This window comes from Natrix helvetica (genome assembly GCF_964273705.1).
Source record: "Natrix helvetica genome assembly, chromosome: 1".
Taxonomy (NCBI): domain Eukaryota; kingdom Metazoa; phylum Chordata; class Lepidosauria; order Squamata; family Natricidae; genus Natrix; species Natrix helvetica.
The window spans coordinates 232,875,601-232,897,653 of record NC_138548.1 but is presented as its reverse complement, the minus strand read 5'-3'; the positions used below and the strand labels follow the sequence as shown (position 1 = coordinate 232,897,653).

Genomic DNA, 22,053 nt, shown 5'->3' with positions numbered 1-22,053 from the left:
CACAACTGTCAGGTCAGCAGTCTTTCCCATGATTGTGATTCCTACTGAACCAGACTGAGAGACCATTTAAAGGCTCAGGAACCCTTTGCAGGTGTTATGGCTTAATTAGCTGATTAGAGTGGGACACTTTTAGCCTAGAATATTGCACCTTTTCACAATATTCTAATTTTCTAAGATTGTGGATTTGGGGTTTTCATGAGCTGTAAGCCATAATCATCACACTTATGACAAATCACAGCTTGAACTATCTTGCTTTGCATGTAATAAGTCTATCTCATATATTAGTTTCACCTTTTAAGTTGCATTACTGAAATAAATGAACTTTTGCACGATATTCTAATTTTTTGAGTTTCACCTGTATACCTTTTTCTAGCAAGATTATTATTTCTTGTACTCAAGAACTGAAATGGGTTGGTTTTGAAGGTTTTTTACACCAATTATTGAGGAAGATATAGGGATCATAATCTAGTTTCAAAATCAGGATTTTTTTGGGGTGGGGGGGAAGCCTTTTAAATGCTATATTTATTTTTAATTAATTCTAAGTGAAATTAAGCAAGTTTAGGCTTTCTCTTGCTTTACGCACTTTTGGCAAGGGTGGCCTCTCACAAATTGCTTAAACCAGAAAGTGGTCCTTCTCTGGAGACAAGTGTGCATCACTGCCTTAGATCTGCCAGCTTTTTTAAAAAAATAATTTTATTAAAAGTTATAATTAAAAAGCTGACAATACATTTTTTTTGGAAAAAATAGAAAATGCAGAAAAGAAAAAATAGAAAAAATATAATAAAGAAAAAGATATATGTAAAGAAATAACTTCTCCTTCATTAGTAGTATAAACAATAACTTATCATATTCTTTTCAAATTCAACAAATGATCTTTCTTTCCTTATTTTATCCCATCTCTTATCTATGAAGAAATCTTTAAAGCCTTGCTGTTTCAGTGTGTTGATCAGCAAAAGTCTATTAAGTGTTTTAGAGATAAGAACATATCTATTTTAAACCTTGGTCAAATAAACAAACGTTCTGTTCCTTCCTTTTATTTTTAACAATCTTGATCTTTAGTCCCTTCAAATAGCATCCTAGAACTTTGTCCCTTCTCATAGAATTCTTCAAAGAGTTAACGTCTAGAAACCTTATTCAGATCACTCTCTTGCTTTGTTATTTGTATGTCCCTTTTAATTATTAAAACATCAACAGGTTGCTTTTGTATGTCAAATCTAACATTTTTTCCTCCTCATCCTTGTAGTCTGCCTTTTTAAAATCCACTTTCAGATCAGTCACAAACTTGTCAGATAAAGCTTGCTCCTCTTTCGTAACATAGTTAAAATAAGATCTATTTCTAGGGGCACACATTCTTAAAACTAGTTTCTGGGTTTGTGTTCAACAATATCCTTCAATCTGTCCAATATTAAAATATTTTCCTTCATTGTGTATTAGAAAGTCAAATTTAAGTATTCTTCTCCTTTAATTGCAATACTTTGTACCTTCTGGTTCTCTCTAATATCCAATCTTCAAAGTCGCATCCTATCATTTTTTAAAAAGAGAATTCAAAACAAAAGCATTCTCCCACGGGAAGGATTCCTATAATTAATTCCAGAATCTTGTTTCAAATCCATTTGGACCTTTAATCCATTTGTTACTTTCCAAAATCAAAGTTCTAGTCATCCCTTTACTGTTTATTCCAAAAGAAATCTTTTTAAGTCCTTAAACTTGTATTTAAAACTTCTTTCATAAAAGGAAAAATCATCCAGTGCTGTACAACTTGTTGATCCAAAAGTTCCTGAAAATAGCTGAAAAGTTGTCAACAAGCAAAAAGTGATCAGAAAAGGAAGTATGTGAACCCAGTTTCCTTTTAAAAGATGCTAACCACACTTTGAAGAAGGCGGCTAATCCCTTGACTTTCGGTGCTCAAAAGCTGTCTTGCCACTAGTGCAATTGTCTGGAGCACTTGGGGAGGGTCTCCCATCCTCTTCTTACCTAGCGAAGAACTCTTCTTCTAACCGGCTCTTCATTCTTCGCAGCAAATGCTGGCTTCAGTCCATCATTTCAGTTAAGTTAAGTTATGTTAAGTTTCTCAAAAAGCAGGAATTAAAGTTTAATTTCACCATTGACTAAGTATGACTTGCCTTCAGTGCTGGAAACAATATAGAATTCCTTCAATATCCAAGCACTTGATAAGATTTTAAATATGCCTAGTTGTAGTTCTCCAACCTGGCCCACAATATCATTTTCATTCCAGTCAGAGGTTATCCAATAGGCCCAATGATATAACCTAATAAGGTTATATCATTGGGAAGGAATAATAAGGAATAAGGAAAATTAATAACCCCATTTCCATATGAAAATCTTCACTATGAAAGGGAAAACTTTGGAAATTAAAAGTTCCATAAAAGTATAACGATCAAATTATCAATTTATTAAAAGTATAACGATCAAATTATCAATTTATTAAAAGTATGAAAGGCAAATTAACACATATACCCCTCTTAAAATAGATATTATAAATGAGGTAATAGTCATTTTCATAATAGTTAGTCTTCCTCAATCTCATATGCGTATTCAGTGGTCTTTCAGAGATATTTTCATGAGAATAATTATCCCCAAATATTGAACAGAAACTCAGAAAAAAGCAAAACCAAATTTTAAGACATTTCCATAGAAAACTCATTAACTGTAGGCAAAATATTAAATTTATTTCAATGTATTGTACAACCATAAAGTCTCCCATAGCTGCTCACTGTTTTAATAAGCAGGGAATTCCTTACAATGGCAGATTATCAGAAACCAAAAAATGGGAATGAGTCACTGGTTATTGAATTGTTTAGTTTAAAACAATGTAAATAAACCATTGACACAAATTAACTGGTCATGTAAACAACATCTTCTTAATAAAAACACTAGATAAATTATTTTGCATCTCCATTACCTCTATATAGAATACTATAAGAGATGACTGGTAGATTGGGAAAGTAATGCAAAGTAGTTTAGATATAAAGAAAGAAAGAAAAAAAGAGCCTGTTGATAGTGGCAATTCAATCAAGGAGGCAAGAAACCTGGGAAGAAGCAATCCAAATAATTCCAAGAGAATCCACTTAAATGAAATCAGTATAAATGAGGATTGGAAATTCCTCTTGAGTTTCTAAAATTGTACATTAGACTAGTATTAAAGATACCTTATTGAAGTGTGTATAATTCTTGTCACCTTTCTTGACTTTATGGGATACTTTTTGTGGGGAAAAAGAAGATAGTTAGACCAAAATTGTAATAGCTTGTTGCAAATAATATTATGGTAGCACAGTGGTGGATTCCTACCAGTTTGGACTGTTCGGCTGAATTGGTAGTGGTTTAATGGCCTGGGTTGCTGGACCCGCAAGTGACCGAGGCCTGCCACACCCCCAAACCAGTTGCCCGGTCACTCCCCCTACCCACTGTCCTACCCAGTCACTCCTCACCTCCTGGGTGGCTTGCCTATCTAAGCTGCCTTGCCTGCCTAAGCTGCACATGGTGCCTGCCTAAGATGCCACGTGGTGCCTGCCTAAGATGCCACGTGGTGCCTGCCCTGCGCCCCAACTGAGCTGCCTCCTCCTGCCTACAGGTAAGTCTCGCTAGCCCCCCCTCCCCAGAGTTTGCTGCACTCCCCCCACTGGGCTAGCAACCTTACCTTCCCCTGCTGCTTCCAGGAGTCCCCACGAGGCCAATTATAGCTCCCAGGGGGCTTCAGGGAGGCCTGCTAGGCCCAAAATAGGGTGTGAGGGTGCCTAGCAAGCTTCCCTGCAGCCTCCTGGGAGCAAAAATAGGCTGCTGGTGGGTGGGGGGCTTCAAGGGAGAAAGAAATCCTTACCATTTGGAGATCTCCAAGTACATGGAGCAGAGGTCTTCAAACTTGGCCTCTTTAAGACTTGAGGACTTCATCTCTGCTGGCTGGAGAATTCTGGGAGTTGACGTCCACAAGTTTTAAAGTTGCCAAGTTTGAAGACCTCTCGCATGGAGCTTGAGTTGAGAGCTTATTGAAAGTGCTGCTAGTTATCCTTGCTCAGGCTAAGCTAATCAATAGTGGAGCTCTAAGAATGCCAGATGATCAATGAGAGAGAAAGAAAGGGAAGGGAGAAAGAGGGAAGTGAAAAAAGAAAAAAAGAAAGAAAGAGGGAGGGAAGGGAGAAAGAAAGAAAGGGAGGGAGGGAGGGAAGGGAGAAAGAAAGAAAGAAAGAAAGAAAGAAAGAAAGAAAGAAAGAAAGAAGAAAGAAAGGGAAGTAAGGGAGAAAAAAGGAAAGAAAGTAAGTAAGAAAGAAAGAGGGAGGGAGGGAAGGGAGAAAGAGGGAAAGGAAAGTGAATGAGATATGGATGGATGCATGGATAGAGGGAGGGAGGGAGAGAGAGAGAGAGAAAAGGGAGAGGAAGGAAGGACCACAAACCTGGCACTAGATGCAGGATGCTTTGAAACAGCACAGTAATCCAGGGCTGGAAGAGACCTCAGAGGTCATTAAGTCCAACCCCCTGCTCCAGCAGGAGACCTTATATCATCTTGGTTATCTGATACAGAGGAGAAATTCCCAGAAATCCCCAGGCATTGCCAAAATCTCCCCCCTAGAAAAAAAAACCAAGAGCAAAAACTTCATGCAGTATTAAAAAGAATAGAAAAGGGGGCTGCTGTGTATTGTTTAATGGACTGTTAAAATTGGCAAAATGGATGGCTAAATTGGCCACCCCCACCCTGTCATATGATCGCCAAGCCACTCCCACCCGGTCACATGACTGCCAAGCCACGTCTACAAAATAAGCCACGTCACAGAACCGGTAGTAAAAAAATTTGAAACCCACCACTATGGTAGTAGTAGATAATATCTGAATACTGAAAGCTGCCAGTCTGAGGAGATTCCTGTGAAATAGGCGTACAGCAATTAAGTAGCTAGTGTGTACTCTACCTTTGCACCTAACATTATAATATTGTCAAGACTGTAAACTGACAAGAGTCTCTTGATTATAGAGGTTAAAACTAATAGATACATGTTTTTTTGTTAGTTGTTTTCATATGTATTCTGCTATATATTTAGGGATGAATTAGCTAAAACCCGCTCTTATTACAACGGGAACGCAGTATCAAAACCAGCATTTATTAATTTTATTTTATTTTTTAAAATAACCACATACTATAAATTCTATCTTAGTTATTACTATTTTTATATCTTTTGCTTTATGTAAAAGTTAGGTCAATGCAATCATTTTTTCAAGGTAAAGCTGTGGCATAACGTTTGTAAATGTTCAAACTATGAAAAACTGTGTGTTGGTCGTGTTGTATTAGAATAGCAAACTTGGGATTCGCTGTAGAACTGACCAACCATAAGCTTGAGGACAAAATAGTGGTATGAACTGCACCAACAGAAATCATATGCTATTTTTGGCTCAATTAAAACAGGGTTGTAATAAAGCCCAGCAAAATGCTTTAAGATCAAAGCATAATTTTTTTTGAAAATGACAAACTAGAGAGTAAATTATGTTCTAAACAGCTGCAAGAACTGTGGAATCTTGGCTTTTCCCCAACTCTCTAGAAACGAAGATATTCTAACTGTCAACAGTGCCTAGACTTTTAATGCAATACATCTGATTATTTCAATATATGTTAAATTCAAGGAACATCATAGATTTTGAACTTCTGCTTTATCGACAGAAATGAGTATTTGTAGCTCAGGGTTGAACTGTGGGGTCCTTCATGCTCTCTGAGCTTGGTGGTTTTCTAGCAGACCTTTTGCTACCAAATTAAGTAAATTATTAGTGCTGATGATGTTACTTAGTTTAGTAACAAAACATCTTCAAGAAAACCACAAAATTCAGAAGGGAACAAGGACCCAAAGTTTTTGCTTTGTTTCTTATTGAACACTGGACACTACACAATCTTTGCTGCTGAGGCTAAAATATTTCAGGGATGCTCTGTGTAACCTGCAGACTTGGCAAACTTAGAGAAATCATAATGCCCATTATTGTCAGGTGCAAATAAGAGTTGAGTTCAAAGTACTGAAAGCTTATTCCATGCTACCTATACACATGAATCTGATCTACTAACAATCAAGACATATTGGCGCTAGATAAGAGTGAATGCAATTCACGAGGACTGATAATGCATTTAACGCCGCCTTCGGACTCAGCTTCTAACCTCCTATGATTATGGCAGCTAGTGCAGAAGCATGGCTATTCTCAGTCTCCTTTTATCCTGTTTAGTTATTAGATTTTCCTTCAGTACTACATACCTGCAGTTGTTCTTATATGCCCAACTCGCTACTTCCATGGTATATACTGTTGAAAAGCAAACCCACAAAGATAAATCATGAAGGAAGGAATGTTACTGCTTTTCTCTACTATAAGCTTTTCAGGATCATTTGACCAGCCACTGATCCAAAGAGAAAATCTAACTAACCAAAGATACCATCCTTCAGAACTGAGTATTAATCCACGAAGCATCAAATTATTCCTTCTGTTCTTATACATGCTGCAGTAACAATATAAAACAATTTTCAGGAAAGTCAGCTGCAAAAACAGGTGTCCTTCCCATGATTACAAACTGAAAGCAAGGATATATACTAGTTAGTTCTATATCTATTAATTGAACTCCCAAACTGGATTACCCTCAATGCAGCTCTTTTTTCCTTAGGGCACAGGTGCCAAACTCGTGGCATCATATTGCCGTCACATGACATATTAAGACGGTTTTTCCCTTCGTGGAGCTGGGATGGGCGCCAGTGGGCTGCCAGTTTGACACCCCTGATTTAGGGCCTTTACTTAAAGAGGAAGGACTGCAGCAATTGTTTGTTAATCAGTAGTTACTTTGTGTCATTAAGAGTCTCCCTACTCCTGCTAGTGCTAGGATATACTAAAAAATAGGAAATATTCTGTTTTGAGCTCAGAATGATATAATCCACGTTCACTGCACCTTGTTGGAACAAAACATTAAATAAACCAGTGCCCTTGTAGCAAGGGTGAAATTCAGCAGGTTCTGACAGGTTCTGGAGAACCGGTAGCGGAAATTTTATGTAGTTTGGAGAACCGGCAAAAAGCACCTCTGGCTGACCCCAGAATGGGGTGGGAATGGAGATTTTGCAATTTCCTTCCCCCAGGAGTGGAGAGGGAACGGGGATTTTGCAGTATCCTTCCCCTGGATTGTGGTGGGAATGGAGATTTTGCAGTATCCTTCCTCTGCCACACTCACCAATCCATGCCCACAGAACCAGTAGTAAAAAAAATTGAATTTCACCCTTGCCTTGTAGCTGCTTTTCTTTTTTGAATTGTAGGATTCAAACGTAAATTCTATAAGCTACCCAAACTACAGGGGGGAAAAATATCCACAGGGATTATTTTATTTTGTTTTAAAATATTTAAGAATAACCATAAGAAATTGGTATTTTAAACATTTTTTAAAGTTAAAAGCATTTTCCTTGATCAATTTTTCTGTAATAGGTGACAGCATGTATTACCACCACAAACAAAACTATAATAACATACTACCATTCCACTTAAGCTATAAGTTGTTAATAGCAAAGGTTTTTTTCCCCCCTAACAATAAAATGTACCTATGGGCATATAAGGCAAATAGAAAAGCAGTAACAGGCTTACATGTACAGAAGCTACAGAACTGTTTCAGACATATACCACATACTTAACTGCTTTAGACCAAGGACTTCAGTCCCATGCTGCGTCAACCAGTCTAACCCAATAGCAGCAGACTGGTAGGTCTCCTGCTTGAGCAGGGGGTTGGGCTAGATGAACTCCAAGGTCCCTTCCAACTCTGTTATTCTCCATACTTATAGCAACATGGTTACAGATTATATTAGTCAATTATCCACTGAACAGCTTTTCCCCCTTTAATCATATATTACTTGGGATCAGCTGTTGTTTGCTTTGTCTTTGAAAAGATCACTAGTGTACTTTCTGGTGCATTTATTGTGTTAAGAACTAAGATACCACATTATAATAAAACAAAGAAAGGTAGTGAATAGTCAGAAGCTTACAAAAATATCCTTTTCAGACAAGCTGCTATCCAATCTCTTCTGAAAAACCTTCGGAGATGTAGCACTCATAACTCCTGGAGGTAAGCCCTTCCACTGGCTAATTGTTCTTGCTATCAGAAAATGTTTCCTTAGTTCTAGGTTGGTCCTCTCCTTGATTAGTTTCCATGCATTGCTGTGTCCTGCTTTGAAGGTTGACCCCCTTCTTCTTTGTGGCAATCCCTCAAATACTGGAAGACTGCTATCATGTCACTCCTAGTCCTTCTTTTCATTAGGCTAAATATACCCAATATACTACTGTTCTTCATATGCTTTAGCCTCCAGTTTCCTAAGTTAAATTTGAACTGTTTGTTATATACATTGTAGAAAGACAGAAACCCTATTTTTTCCTTGCTCCTTTTCTGACTCTGTTTCATGGTTCTTCAGCAATAAAATTTTTAGTCTGCAAATAGCCACAATAGTGGCATCTTGTCTGTTTATGAAATGGCTAACCAGGGACTAGCATGCTATTTGCAATATGCATTGAAGGGTTTATTTCAGTGATGTATGGAAAAAAGTTCCTACTCTTACTGATTATCTACTCAGTATTCTGTTACTCTAGATATATTTTGCTAATGAATCGAACTTAAAACACAGGTAGTCACTATGCAAATCACATACACATTTGCAATAATAGTAGCAAAACAGTTTTACTTGCTCTGTAAGTATATGCACAATACTTTGGGTATTTGTGCCAAGGATTAAGAAAGTCAGCATTAGCTGAATGGATAACTAAAGTACTATGTGGATAAAGAGCTATCAGGGAAAAGATGGCTTTAAGCCATTTCATCTAACAGTACAAATTTTTTTTGCATTTTTATGTTATACTTATCTAATATTAGCCTTGCTGAATAGCTCCGAATCTGGCAGCCCCAACCCTAAACTGTTAGAAGCATTTCTGTCATCTGAAAGGAGCCAAATCCTTCAATTGTTTTATGCTATCAGACACTCAGAGATGATTTATTGAGCACTGTAAAAAGAAAAGTTCATTTTCAGTGTGTCATTCCATTATGGGGATAATATAAATAACTAAAATTGCAGAACATTTCATAACTGTTGGAACATTGGCATAATCATTTAATGTTCTTATCAAATATTCACTCTCTTCCTTTTAACTAAGGTTATTTTGGTGCCTTTCAACTTTGTTTACGTGCCGTTTCTATCTCCTTTATCCTCCTTTCCATTTCCTGTTTCTAGCTGCTCATATGATTTCAGCATTCTTTCTTTGCCATTGCAGCTATGTGTCCACCTTTGTACATTTCTAAGAAAGAGCATGATTACCAAGTAATGCTTCAATGTCAACTTCTTTGAACCCAAGACCTTCTTTTTGTTCTTGGCTCTTCTTTTTGTCCATAACCTTAGTGTCTCTTGCTAATAATAGTCATTCTTCTGTTCTCAATAAAAGAACAGAAAAAAGCTCTAGCAAAATTAGCAGTCTTCACTTCTCTAATTCCTCATATTTCAGGATTCTATTATGTTTACCTACAATATTTAAAGCTGTGTTGGCAAATAGCAATCTCTGCTACAAACCTGCTAAGTGAACCTCTATCTTCTTTTTAACTCAACTTCCCATTGACCTTATAAGGTTGTTTTAAGAATTACTGAGAGAACATATATGAAATGGTGTCATCACTTGATCCTGTAAAACACTTCGGTTTTAGTACCAGCTAATTTGATCATTAAGGTGAAAAGGTCTGGTGCAAATGTTATTTATTGCAATATATAACATTACATTACGTTTTTATGAAGCTAAAGAATAATCCCATGTTTCTACATAAAGAAACTGTGCAGCTAAAATAGGATGGGAACTTTCCCAAGAAAGGCTAATAAAATGCATTCTGTCTTGCCCTTGATCAAATGTTTTTTCATAGTTATAATCTGGAGTAATAACTATGAACTACATCTAAACCAGATCTCCTTTTGTCCAGATGGGAATAGGCTGTAGTTTGTATGGTAAACATTACAGAGAACCTGCCTAGTCTAATGAAGCTTTCTGGTAGTCGTTTAACAGCCAGTTAACTAGAAGCTGCTTTGCCTCTCTTTCTCTGTATGATATGTTGGAGTAGTCTCACTGAAAAGAATACTAGGAGCATTTGCAGTTTAAATGATTTAATAAAGTTACAGAAACTACAATAGTCTCACCTACTGTATGAATGTCTAAATGCCATGGGGAAAAAAACTCTATTCAGAACTTAACATCTCTAGTGCAAAAGAAACAATTTGGGAAATGAGTACAAGGAAGACAAATATTTCTAATTCATGATATAACCAAATTGGCTAAAGTGACCCTTGCAAAATCTGAAGTTGTACGCCTGAAGATGCAAAGAGGATTGAGGCTTTCAGGTGAGTGGATATATTTAAAGCTCTACATTGTTACAGTTCAAGACAAATAGGAACATGGCTCCTCGTAGCAATTTAGTACAATAGCAATTGAGTGCAATAGTATGACTATTGTGTGCTGGCATTTTTTTTTAATATACAGCAAACCTGAAGATTAATGATCAAATTCTTCAGCTTAGATGACTGAAGATGTTAACAGCATTGCTAATGTAACAAAAACATAATTCCGTAAGTATTTTGATTGAATGACACCGGATCATTCTTCTCTTTCCAAATCTCAAAATATGTGATTCTTAATATTTCTGAGTACCTAGGAAGCAAAGATTGCCAAGGGCAATTGGCAAGAAAATAGTATACTTTCAAAGCCTACTTCCTGAGTCATAGTTTAAGATTCTATCTTTTGCATTTTATGTTATGATTTTTGGTAAACTCATATTAACTAGAAATAATGGACGTTGTTGTGGAGCGAGATTCTGTTTTTCCAACAGAAAAAAAATCCTGATTTTTGTTGTTGTTGACATCTTGTAGCTAGCACTAGATTGGGATTGCCTTTTTCAAGGGACTAAAATTAGTTCTCAATTTTGGTTGTTAGTATTTAGTTGACCTTTAACGTGAACACATTTCAAGTCTACATTTCCTCCCGAAGACTAGATATTGGATTTTAAAAATAAAAACTGATCCTTGAAATGTGGATCCTATGCTAAATATGAATGCCTATTGTTATATATTGTTATATGTTATATGCCACATGACCACAGAGACATCTTCGGACAGCGCTGGCTCTTCAGCTTTGAAATGGAGATGAGCACCACCCCCTAGAGTCGGGAACAACTAGCACATATGTGTGAGGGCAATCTTTACCTTTACATATTGTTATATATTGTGACTACTGGATCAATGGATATTTTATAAGAACTTTTTCTAAAATATGAGGATTTATTTTAAGCAAACTGTTATGTTACTTTATATAAATTTAAAGAATTCATTTAAACAATGCTATTTAGAAATTAATTATATCCATTCACCAAAATAATCTTAGACAATTTATCTACCTCTGCAAACTGTAAGGCTCTAATTAAATAATATCAGAACTAAAGATAGCTAATCATTCTAAAGGTGCCTATGAGAATGATTCAATAACAATCTAAAATTCTAAGATAGTATGGCCAACACAGAGAATAATCACACTTCCCCTATTATATTTCCACTTACCTTTCCCTACAAACCCCCCCCCCCAACCATACACACACAAACATGGTTGTTCCTGAAGATCATTGGAACAGCTGGAATGTTGTGCGATGCTATAGTAGGCCAGAGAAATGAAATGATTTTGATACAACCAAGAATTTTTAAGAATGCTGATTATCAGCAAGGTATCTCTATGAATAAAGCAAGGATATTATCATGGCATTTGATATCTAGTATTTAAATTCCCAGGATTAGGCATGAACAATATATTTTATATTAGTCCTAAAGAGTTTGTTTCTGTCCATAAACCGCAGATAATTATATTTTCTTTGAGTTTAAGACATTGTAATGTAAGTTGTTCAGCAAGCAAAATTTTCAAATGATGCATCATAGCTATCTTAAAACAAATTTATTTAACTGGCATAAACACAAAAAAGCTAAGCTGAATGTTATAAACATCCATTTATTACAAAATCAGCTTGAGTAAACTGGAATAATAAACACTCAACTGGCCAACTAAATGTGCGATTGAATCATTGTTCTCTTGCAATTAAGATTTCTGGTTTCATTTTGCACTTTGGAATGGAATAGAATGTCAGTTTTTTAATGAATGTTGTGGAGACCTTGGTGCTCTCTGAGCTAGGTTGATTTGCTTGCAGAGGTTTGATTACTGAACCAGGTAACATCATCAGAGAATCTTAATGAATAAGTAAAGCTTAATTTAATGAATTTTATTTCTAAATAATCTCAGAAATGTGGATTTTTCTGGATTTTTCGTTTATTTACTTCAAAAGTAGTTAATTAAAGGCTTAGAAAATATTACTGAAATGTATCCCTCCTTTCTTAGTAACATTCCCAAATGATGAGTTATTGTCTGGTGGATTTAGTTCTCCTTTTCTTAATAATAAGAGAACTTGGCTTACTGTTCTCAATGAAATGTCCTGAGACAACTTGGGGAGAAGTTGTAAAAGGATGTACATATATTCAAACTGGACTTTTTTTCACTAAAACCTGTCCCCAGCTAAATCTCTGTGGAGCTTGCCTCCAACTAGTACTTCTAATTTTTAGATTTGTTTTAATTTAGTTTGTTTTAATTTCAGCTGAGGGGAGTGTTCAATTCAAATTGTTTACTCCTGAAACTAAATCATTCTTCTTTTTTTTTCACCAGAATGATCACATTGGAAGAGACTTTATTTTTTCTACAGAGACTTCACTGGTGACTTCCATGTGGCTGGTAAATCAGTAGAGTTGAATGCTCCATAATTTACTCTATTATGCATCTCCAATCGAGCAAGACTGGGATAGAAATGAACTATTCCATCTTTACTACAGAGAGGTTCATTGTTCTTTGATTCCATGGGAGTCTGTATATTATCAAGAGTAATGTGAAATCAAATAATTCTCGAGATCTTAGCCTTGAAATCACACCAAGCTAAGACTGAGTTTGAAAAGATGATAACTTCATGTGGGCTCAGTTTTTGGTTACAATTACTGACTTCTTACAAATTAAGAATCAGGATGATCTGCAGGTTCCAGGTTTAAAAAGTTGTGGTGAAAAGCTATAATTCAAATATGACCAAGGATGCAGGTTATATATATAAAAAATCCATGCTTCAGTATAAAATGTTATTCAGTAGGGCTAAGCAAGATTCCTATCTAAAAACACCATTCAGTCTCTAGATAAGCAGTCTGAACTAGACTGAACCCGAATCAACTCTTTCCTCCTATGCTAACACTGTAGCTGCACCACTGCTATCAAGAATGCCCACATCAGGACTTCATTGGACATGGCTTCAATGTAGCATGTAGCTTGCTCTCCAGTGAATTTGTTAGATATGAGCATAAACTTAGGGGCAGTTCTCATCAAAAAACAAGGGAAACATGGAGAACTAAGATACCACCCAATAAGAAATAATAAGAAACAGTCTTGTGCTTTTAATTAAAACCACAGATTTTTTCATGTCTCATTCATTTGTTTGTTGTTGTTATAGAATCAAAACACAAGACTTTCCTTTTAATGAAAAACAGCAAGCATTTAAATAAGCTTTTTTTTACTTGATGCAGACTTGTAAAAGCCCATGAAACTGCCTTTTGTAACTATGCCAAAGCAATTTTTGAACCTTTCTAAAATGTGGTCTCAAGACAATAGTATCTTATAGAAGTAGAGAAGAGTCCCAAATAGGTTTTTTTTTTATTACCATTACTGGTTTTTGCAGATGCATTCGTAGCTAGTGTGGATAAGGATCAACAATGAAACAAGCTATCATTTTGAGGTGACTCATTCAATTTTTCCTTTGTAGAATAGTTAACACTAAATAATTAATTGCTTCAGATAAAAGCATGCAAAACATTCTTTTAATTCTCCTAGCTCTAATCAGACTTGGAAAAAAGAAATGCTGAGAACATTACAGGTAATCCTCAATTTACCACCGATCTCTTAATGACTGTTCAAATTTATGACTTGTCCTCAAAATTATGAGTGCCATATCATTCCCGCAGTCATGTAATTGCATTTTGGGCACTTTGCAAGCTGTGCACATTTACAACCTGTGGTCATGTGATCACATTCTACCACACTGTTTGCTGTTTTCCAGCATAAAACTCATATTGGATAAAATGCTTTCATACTTATGACCACGAGGTTTACTGAATGACCACAGTCATTCAATAATAAACACCATAAAACTCTGCCTGATCATGTTGTTTCTCAACCTACAACTGCGACAACTTACAACCAAAATTCTGGTCCCAATTGTGGTCATAAGTCAAGAACTACTTGTATTAGAATATTTGGGTAAATGCATTACTATGTCAACTTTTTGTATAAGATAGCCTTTAAAAAAAGCTTTAGCGTTCTACTTCATAGATGGCAAACATATAGTGGTGAATTTTCCAGGTAGCAATTGATTTCTCATTATGGAATAAATTGTGTAATTCAACTCTTCATGAAGAAGCTGTCCCTGAAGGATTTTACAAAACTACTACCAATTACAGAGATCTCTTTCTTGGGAAATGGCTAGTTAGCTACAGATGCATTTGAAGGAAGCTACTTGTGTTGACCAATTTTAAAATGATTTCAGGTTTGGATGCGAACCTGAAACAGATTTGGTCACATTTGTTCCTCCTCCTGGATTATTCAGCAGCAACTGGTTCCTTAAGCACGAAATCTTGATGGGACAGCTCTATGGCCTGAGAAGTAAAAAGGCAGCACTGCATTGCAATAACTCTTTTTCTAGCTGCAGGCTTGCTACAAAAAATAGCTACCGGAAATTCCTGTTCAACTTATTTATTTCACTGAATTCTGTTCCTTCCCTTGTCCTACTTAACATATTTTGGGTAATGTTATCTACAAGTTTGGGACATAGTAATATTAATGTACTGTATCTCTATTCAATCTGAATCAGGAGTGCTAGACAGTTGCCTAGGGGTAGTGATGGTTGAGCAAGGATCAACAAATCAGTTGATCCTAGTAAGACTGAAGTTCTGACTAGATCGGAATTATGGAGATAATGTCTTCAATATGACTGCATATCTGAATACATGAATACAACTTTTGGATCCAAAGCTTTAACTGTGAGGAACACACATGCACTTCAAGCTGATACGGCAGACATAAAACTTCATAAAGAAGGATAGCATGACTTTACTTAAAGACGCCTAGAGAGTGATTGGAGGGCCAGCCGGTCCGAATCTGATCGAACACTAGTAAGAATTCATATTAAATCCTACTTAGTGGTGATAGAAGCGGCAAAACGGCAACATTTTCCCGCTCTTCTCACGTCCGCAGATAACTGCCCAGCTGCCCTGTTTAGGGTGACCCACTCCTTACTTAACCAAGGAACTGGGAAAGACCCCCTTGCAAGGTAGGGCTGAAGAATTTGTTCAGTATCTGCAGGATAAAATCGCTCAGATCCAGACAGGCTTGGACTCTGACTGATTAGATTCGGGCGAGTCGACGGGGATGAATCTTGTGGAGACTATCTGGGATGAGTTTGACCCTGTGACCCTCAAGGGCATGGACAGGATTATGGGGAGACTCAGTGCTGCCACTTGTGTGCTGGACCCGTGTCCCTCTTGGTTAGTTTCGGCTTCCCGGGAGGTGACATGAGGCTGGCTCCAGGCGATTACCAACGCTTCATTGAGAGAGGGGTTCTTTCCCACTGCCTTGAAGGTGGTGAGGCCCCTGCTTAAGAAGCCTTCCCTAGACCCAGCTTCTTTAGCCAACTATTATCCGGTCTCCAACCTTTGCTTTGCAGTGAAGGTTGCCGAGAGTGTGATAGCACGTCAGCTTCCCCAGTACCTGGATGAAGCTGCCTACCTGGATCCGTTTCAGTTGTGTTTCAGGCCCAGGTACAGCACGGAGACGGCATTAGTCGTGTTGGTTGATGATCTCTGGCGGGCCTGGGACTGGGGATGCTCCTCTGTCCTGGTCCTATTAGACCTCTCGGCGGCTTTCGATACCATCAACCATGGTATCCTACTGCGACGACTCGGGGGGTTGGGAGTGGGGGGCACCGTTTTACGGTGGTTCTCCTACCTGTCAGATCGGTCGCAGTTCGTGTTTACTAGAGGACAGGGATCGATCCCGAGGCGCATCACTTGTGGGGTGCCCCAGGGGTCGGTTCTCTCACCTCTCCTGTTCAACATATATATCAGGGGTGGCGAACACGCGGCTCGTGAGCCGCATGCGGCTCGCGGCCAAAATAAATGAGGCTCTTTGCCTCTTACCATTATCTAGTATACTGTGGCTCAGATCGCGCGCTAAACCCGGAAGTACGGTCGACGCGACGACGCTTGCCTGCGCTTCCGTTCCCAGCCGAGCTGGTGGAGCGCAGGCAAGCATCGTCGCGTCGACCGTACTTCCGGGTTTAGCTCAACAGAGCCCTCTGCTGCGCCCCAAAAAATAATGCTTCAAAGTCTAGCACAGTTGCTGCAGGATTCCGGTGAGGTTCTAATGATTGCTCAAATTAATAATAATGGTTGCATATTGAAGCTCTGGGTTCAGGAGCAGCAGAGTTTTAAATAGGAGAAAACATTTAATTGAATTTCCATGGTTAGTTAAGCAAGATATGTGACTGCTTTGTTTAATGACTGCAAGTGTGGCATTCCTGGTTGTGGTCATCAAGTAATCTTGTAGGTTGTTAGGTGGACAGAGATCCACATAAGGAAAGTAGGGTGTCTTCTGGGTGGTGGGAGTGATCTGGAAGGATCTGCTCAGGACTTGAAAATTCTGTCTGATGAAATCCAAGCAGGATTTTCAGTCCCTGAACGGAGAGACACTTGTGGGCAGCCTGTCCCATCCTGCTGAAACATTCTGTACTACTTTCTTTACTGTACTGCCTCTTTGCTTAGAAGCTGAAAATCCTTCAGATTATCATCCCATCACTCCAACAAGTTCCACTTATTTATGGATTTAAAAGTTATACAGCAGCTCTAATGGGTTTATAAAAATTTATAAGAAAAAACACCTGACTGAGCATGTTATATTATGTGTTTAATATATTATTGTTAAAATTATATGCTTTTGTGTGAGTGTTTGTCTGTTTTGGCAGGTCACTGCGTGGTGTGGCTCTCTGACTCTCACAGTTTAAAATTTTGGCTCTTTTTGTCGAACTTGTTCGCCACCCCTGATATATATGAAACCGCTGGGCGAGATCATCCGTGGTTTTGGGGTACGGTATCATTAATACGCTGATGATACCCAACTTTTCATCTCTATCCCAAACCACCCAAACGATGCCCTCGACGAGATGTCCTGATGCCTGGAGGCTGTGCGGATCTGGATGGGAAGGAACAGGCTCAAGCTCAATCCCTCCAAGACTGAGTGGCTGTGGTTTCTGTCATCCCAATTTGTGCATCTTGTTCCATCTTTGATTATAGAGGGAGAAATTTTAGCCCCCTCAGAGAGGGCCCACAATCTGGGAGTCCTCCTGGATGCGTGGCTTAGTTTAAAAGAACACCTGATGGCCGTGACCAGGGGGCCTTTTACCAGGTTCGCCTGGTACGTCAGTTGTGCCCCTTCCTGGATCGGGATGCTCTGTGCACAGTCACTCATGCCCTCGTCCTTTCTCGCCTGGACTACTGCAACGCTCTCTACATGGGGCTGCCCTTGAAGAGCACCCGGAGGCTTTAGCTGGTCCAGAATGCGGCTGTGCGGGTTATAATGGGGGTACCTAGGTGCTCCCATGTTACACCCCTTTTAGGCGGCCTGCACTGGTTGCCGGTTGTTTTCCAGGTGCGATTCAAGGTACTAATTATGACCTTTAAAGCGCTCCATGCCTTAGGCCTAGGGTACCTGCGAGACCACCTACTGCCACCAGTAGCGTCCCACCGTCCAGTGCGATCCCACAGAGTTGGCCTCCTCAGGGTGCTGTCGGCCAGTGTCGGTTAGCGACCCCCAGGGGGAGAGCCTTCTCTGTGGGAGCGCCTTCCCTCTGGAATGAGCTGCCCCTGGAGCTTCACATAATCCCTGACCTCCGGTCATTCCAACGCACCCTAAAAAGTTGGCTTTTCCAGCAAGCCAGCCTGGCCTGAACAGAATAAAATAAATGATTAATTTAATTAATTTTAATCTAATTTTTAAAATTTTATTGTTAATATTAATTGGTTTTGGTTTTGGATACCTTATTTAATTTCCTTTATAGCTTTTGTAATATGTGTGGGTTTTTTTTATGTTGTATGCCGCCCTGAGTCCTTTGGGAGGAGGGCGGCATATAAATCCAATAAACAAACAAACTAATTGATTCCCTAATCGTTCATCATTTGTTATACAAATATTTTCTTGTCCGAAATATTAGTTCTAAAATACATTTTTCATCCATTCAAATTAAACACAGAAACCCCCAAAACAAATCTGCCTAGATGGCCTCGGACTCGTACTGTACCATTAGCCTAGCTATGAATGCAACTTTTAAAATATAAATATTAATTAGCTAAATAAAATGAGTATTGACTAGTTATGCTTCATTGGGTTTTTAATTTTTCCAATCGCTTTGTTATATAGAAGTAAAGAAAGTTTTAATTTATTATTTAAAAAAAACATGGGAATATTAAAAATGTAATCCTTCTTGGATTCTACCATTTCATGTTCACATCATGCTGCTACATATATAATCCAGATATTAGCTGTGAATTGAATTTAAATTGCATTAAATAATTCCCCTAGTAATATGCATGTTCATGAATGTGAAATTCAAGTGGGGCACCAGAGAGTACCAAATATTTAAGCAGTTTCTTTTCCATATTTTATTGTTCCTTTTCTATTTTGAATACACTGAATATTTGACTTGAAACTGAAATATTGGATTTGAAGTACTAATCTATTATCTTAAATAAACAAACATAAATAGTACTATTTCAGACTAAATTTGTACAGTAAAGAAAATCATAGAAGAAAATGCAGAATTTAAAATATTTATATACTTTTTTCCCCCTTCAGAGTGCATATAAATGTGGATATGAGATAATAGCCACTATATCCTAGAACAGTGATGGCAACCCTTTTTTGCCTCGGATGCCAAAAGCACACACACACACACACACACACACACATGTGCTATCACACTTGCTCGCGTGCCCATGCCCATAATTTAATGCATGCACGTGTGACACACACACACACACCGCTGCCCCGCACATGTGCGCACGGCTTTCTTGGAGCCTTGGGAGGTCAGAAATGGCCACCCTCGCACCCCGGAGACCCTCTGGAGTCTGGAAACAGTCCATTTTCTGACTTCCGGTGGGCCCGGTAGGTCTGTTTTTCACCCTTCCCCAGGCTGCAGAGTCTTTCTAGGGGCCTGGAGAGGGATAAAACGGCCTTCCCCACGCAACGCAACAGCCCAACACGCAAACCGGAAGTCCTTTCCCAAACTTCTAGTTTGCACATTGAACAGTTTTTCGCCCTCCGGAGGCTTCAGAAAGCCTCCGGAGGGTGAAAAATGGCCGTAAAACAAGGCCGAAAATCAGCTGGCCAGCGTGCGCATGCCTGCTGGAGCTGATAGGGCCTCACGTGCTCTCAGAAATGGCTCCACATGCCACCTGTGGCACACGTGCCATAGGTTTGCCGTCACTGTCCCAGAAGGAAGTTCTCTGACTTGTTGACCTATATCCTTATTTTCTTCTAAGACAAGCATGGAAAAAATGGTTTGGGGCACAACAACAAACTGAATAAATAAAGTTCAAGTATATTAGTGATGCTAACTTTTCTTTTCTTTTCTAGAAAAAGCTTAAAATGTTTCAATAGTATTCTTAACAAGCAACAAAATTAAGTGTTTGTTAAGAAAGAAATCCATTGATGTTTATGCAGCACGTTTTCCTTTTGAAATGCATGAATATCACGAAGTCTCTCCATTAGGTGATGGACAAGAGGCATATAGCAAACAAATAAGTTGCAAAAATTGGGTTTTATACACAAACGTCACAATTACATGTGCTCCTTGCTTAACAACCACTTTTTAGTGATCATTTGGACTTCATGCTTATATTGGTTGCATCATCCCCATGGTCATGTGATCATGACTCAGGTGCTCAGTTACAACACTGAAGCACCCCTTGGTCATTTGATCATTGTTTAAAACCTTCTTACAAGCAAAGTCAATGAGGAAGCTGTTAGGATACTCAAATGGCAACCGTGTGAAGCCCTTGCAAACGATCTGCAACAGTTTGCTTAGCAACAGTAAGCGGAGGTGCTGTTTGCTAAGCAGTATATCGTGTCATGTTGCCCTTTACAACAACGATACTTAGTATGGACATTCTTGTCCCTAATTCCATTCTTCAATGAGAACTACCTGTGTTTGTTTGCTGTGTATAAACTCTTACCACAAATTCCTTCTGATAAAAAGGAGATAAGTATTATTACAGATAATTGAAAATAAAAGGAATTAAAACTTTAAATAATCCCACAAGGCAGTGTTTCCCAACCGTGGGAATTTCCAGGATATGGACTTCCACTCCCAGAATTCTCACCAATGGTCATATTAGCTGTACTGGCTGTGGAATTCTGTGGGTTGCAGGAAGTCCATATTCCTGGAAATTCCCGAGGTTGGAAAACCCTGCCCTAAGGCAAAGATCAGGAACATGACTAAAAGAAAAAGGAGAGAGATATCAGCGAAAATATAAGCTGCTACATAAGTATACTAGAAGTTTAAAGCTTCTATTTCCACTTTACACCAACATCTAAAGATATACAAATAGACAGCTGCTTCTACAGCACAGCAAACCCTTTCTTCCCTTCATGCACTCTATGTACACCATGCAAATCTAATCCAGGAGGCTGGGAAACCCTTTGATTTTAGAACTGTGCAGAGAGATGCAGAAAAGAATGTCCTATCATACTGTCGATTGTGCTGGCAGATAGACAACACTAGATATCAACCAGAAGGCCATAATTTCATTTATTTAAAGAACATTTTAAAATTCTAAAATTTGTGAACTAATCATGGTTTGAGCAACCCCAGATATCCCAACTAGAATCTCTCAGGCAAGAAATAAGAGAAAGCAAGTGAACCTAAGGCTTATATCTGCTCATGTTTGTAATGCTGACCTCCATAGTTTAATATATGTTCCCACAATTTTTATTTTAAAAGTAAACGTATAACATGAGACCCAGGACATATGAAACCAAGTATTGTATACACCAAATCTAAATCAACCTCCTTTTTATAAATTCGACTCAGAAAATATAGCTTGCCAAAAGATTGATAAATTAATAGCCTAAATAAATAAATAAATAATTTTATACTATCTTTATAAATGCAAAAATAGTATTCTCATCTACAATAAAGTGTCTCACCAACAGCTAAAAAGGTAATCCAAAAAAAGGAGCATTAGCTCAGGATACGGACATCTTTCTTATTAATACAAATAAAATATAAATCCTACAAAGATCAGCAAAACATCTATTGTATTATCAAGTAAGACACGAGTGTCAAACTCGCCATGTCACTGTCCCGTGAAGTTTTGGGATATTTTTCCAATTCGTGAAACTGGGTTGGCCGTGGCCTGCATGTGACGCATCGGGCCCGCGGGCTGCCAGTTTGACACCCCTGAAGTAAGAGATTATTTTCATATATAAAATTGTTCATGTGTGCTTTTCATTGTCCTTTGTCTAAAAAGCAGAAATCTCTCAGCAAAAGAATTATACCTGTTCCTGTGCCTCCAGATCTTTCTGTTGCAGCTTTTCTTCTGCAGAGTGCACTTGATTGTGATAACTTTCAATCTCATCTTGTAAACCCTGAAACAATATTTTTTAAAAAATGCAATTAATTTTTCCAGCATTACAAGCCAACAAAATAAAAGAAACTGTGCTTGCACCATTCATGGATTTCTTAAGTTCCTTCGTGACAGTTACCCATGTAATAAGTCTCCCGCTTCCTCTCACTAAGTATCTAGTTCTTTTCTACAGCAGTCCTGGCAAGCCAATAATAATTGTGTTAGCTAGAATAAGACATATAGTATTACTTTGCTGACAGAGAAAAAATAATATAAAAACTCTTGC

The 22,053-nt window shown here is 38.2% G+C and overlaps 1 protein-coding gene across 5 annotated transcripts in view; it reads right to left on the bottom strand.

Moving 5' to 3' along the window:
* Positions 1 to 22,053, bottom strand: part of CEP112 (centrosomal protein 112) — a 308,615-nt gene that overhangs the window by 22,781 nt on the left and 263,781 nt on the right. For all 5 annotated transcript variants that reach the window (XR_014175685.1, XM_081956682.1, XM_081956685.1 and 2 more), the window contains one exon: positions 21,700 to 21,789. Coding sequence is in view for 4 of the 5 variants with exons in the window: in XM_081956682.1 (XP_081812808.1) it covers positions 21,700 to 21,789 (90 nt within the window). In the remaining variant the exon portion in view is untranslated. The remainder of the gene's footprint in view (positions 1 to 21,699; positions 21,790 to 22,053) is intronic.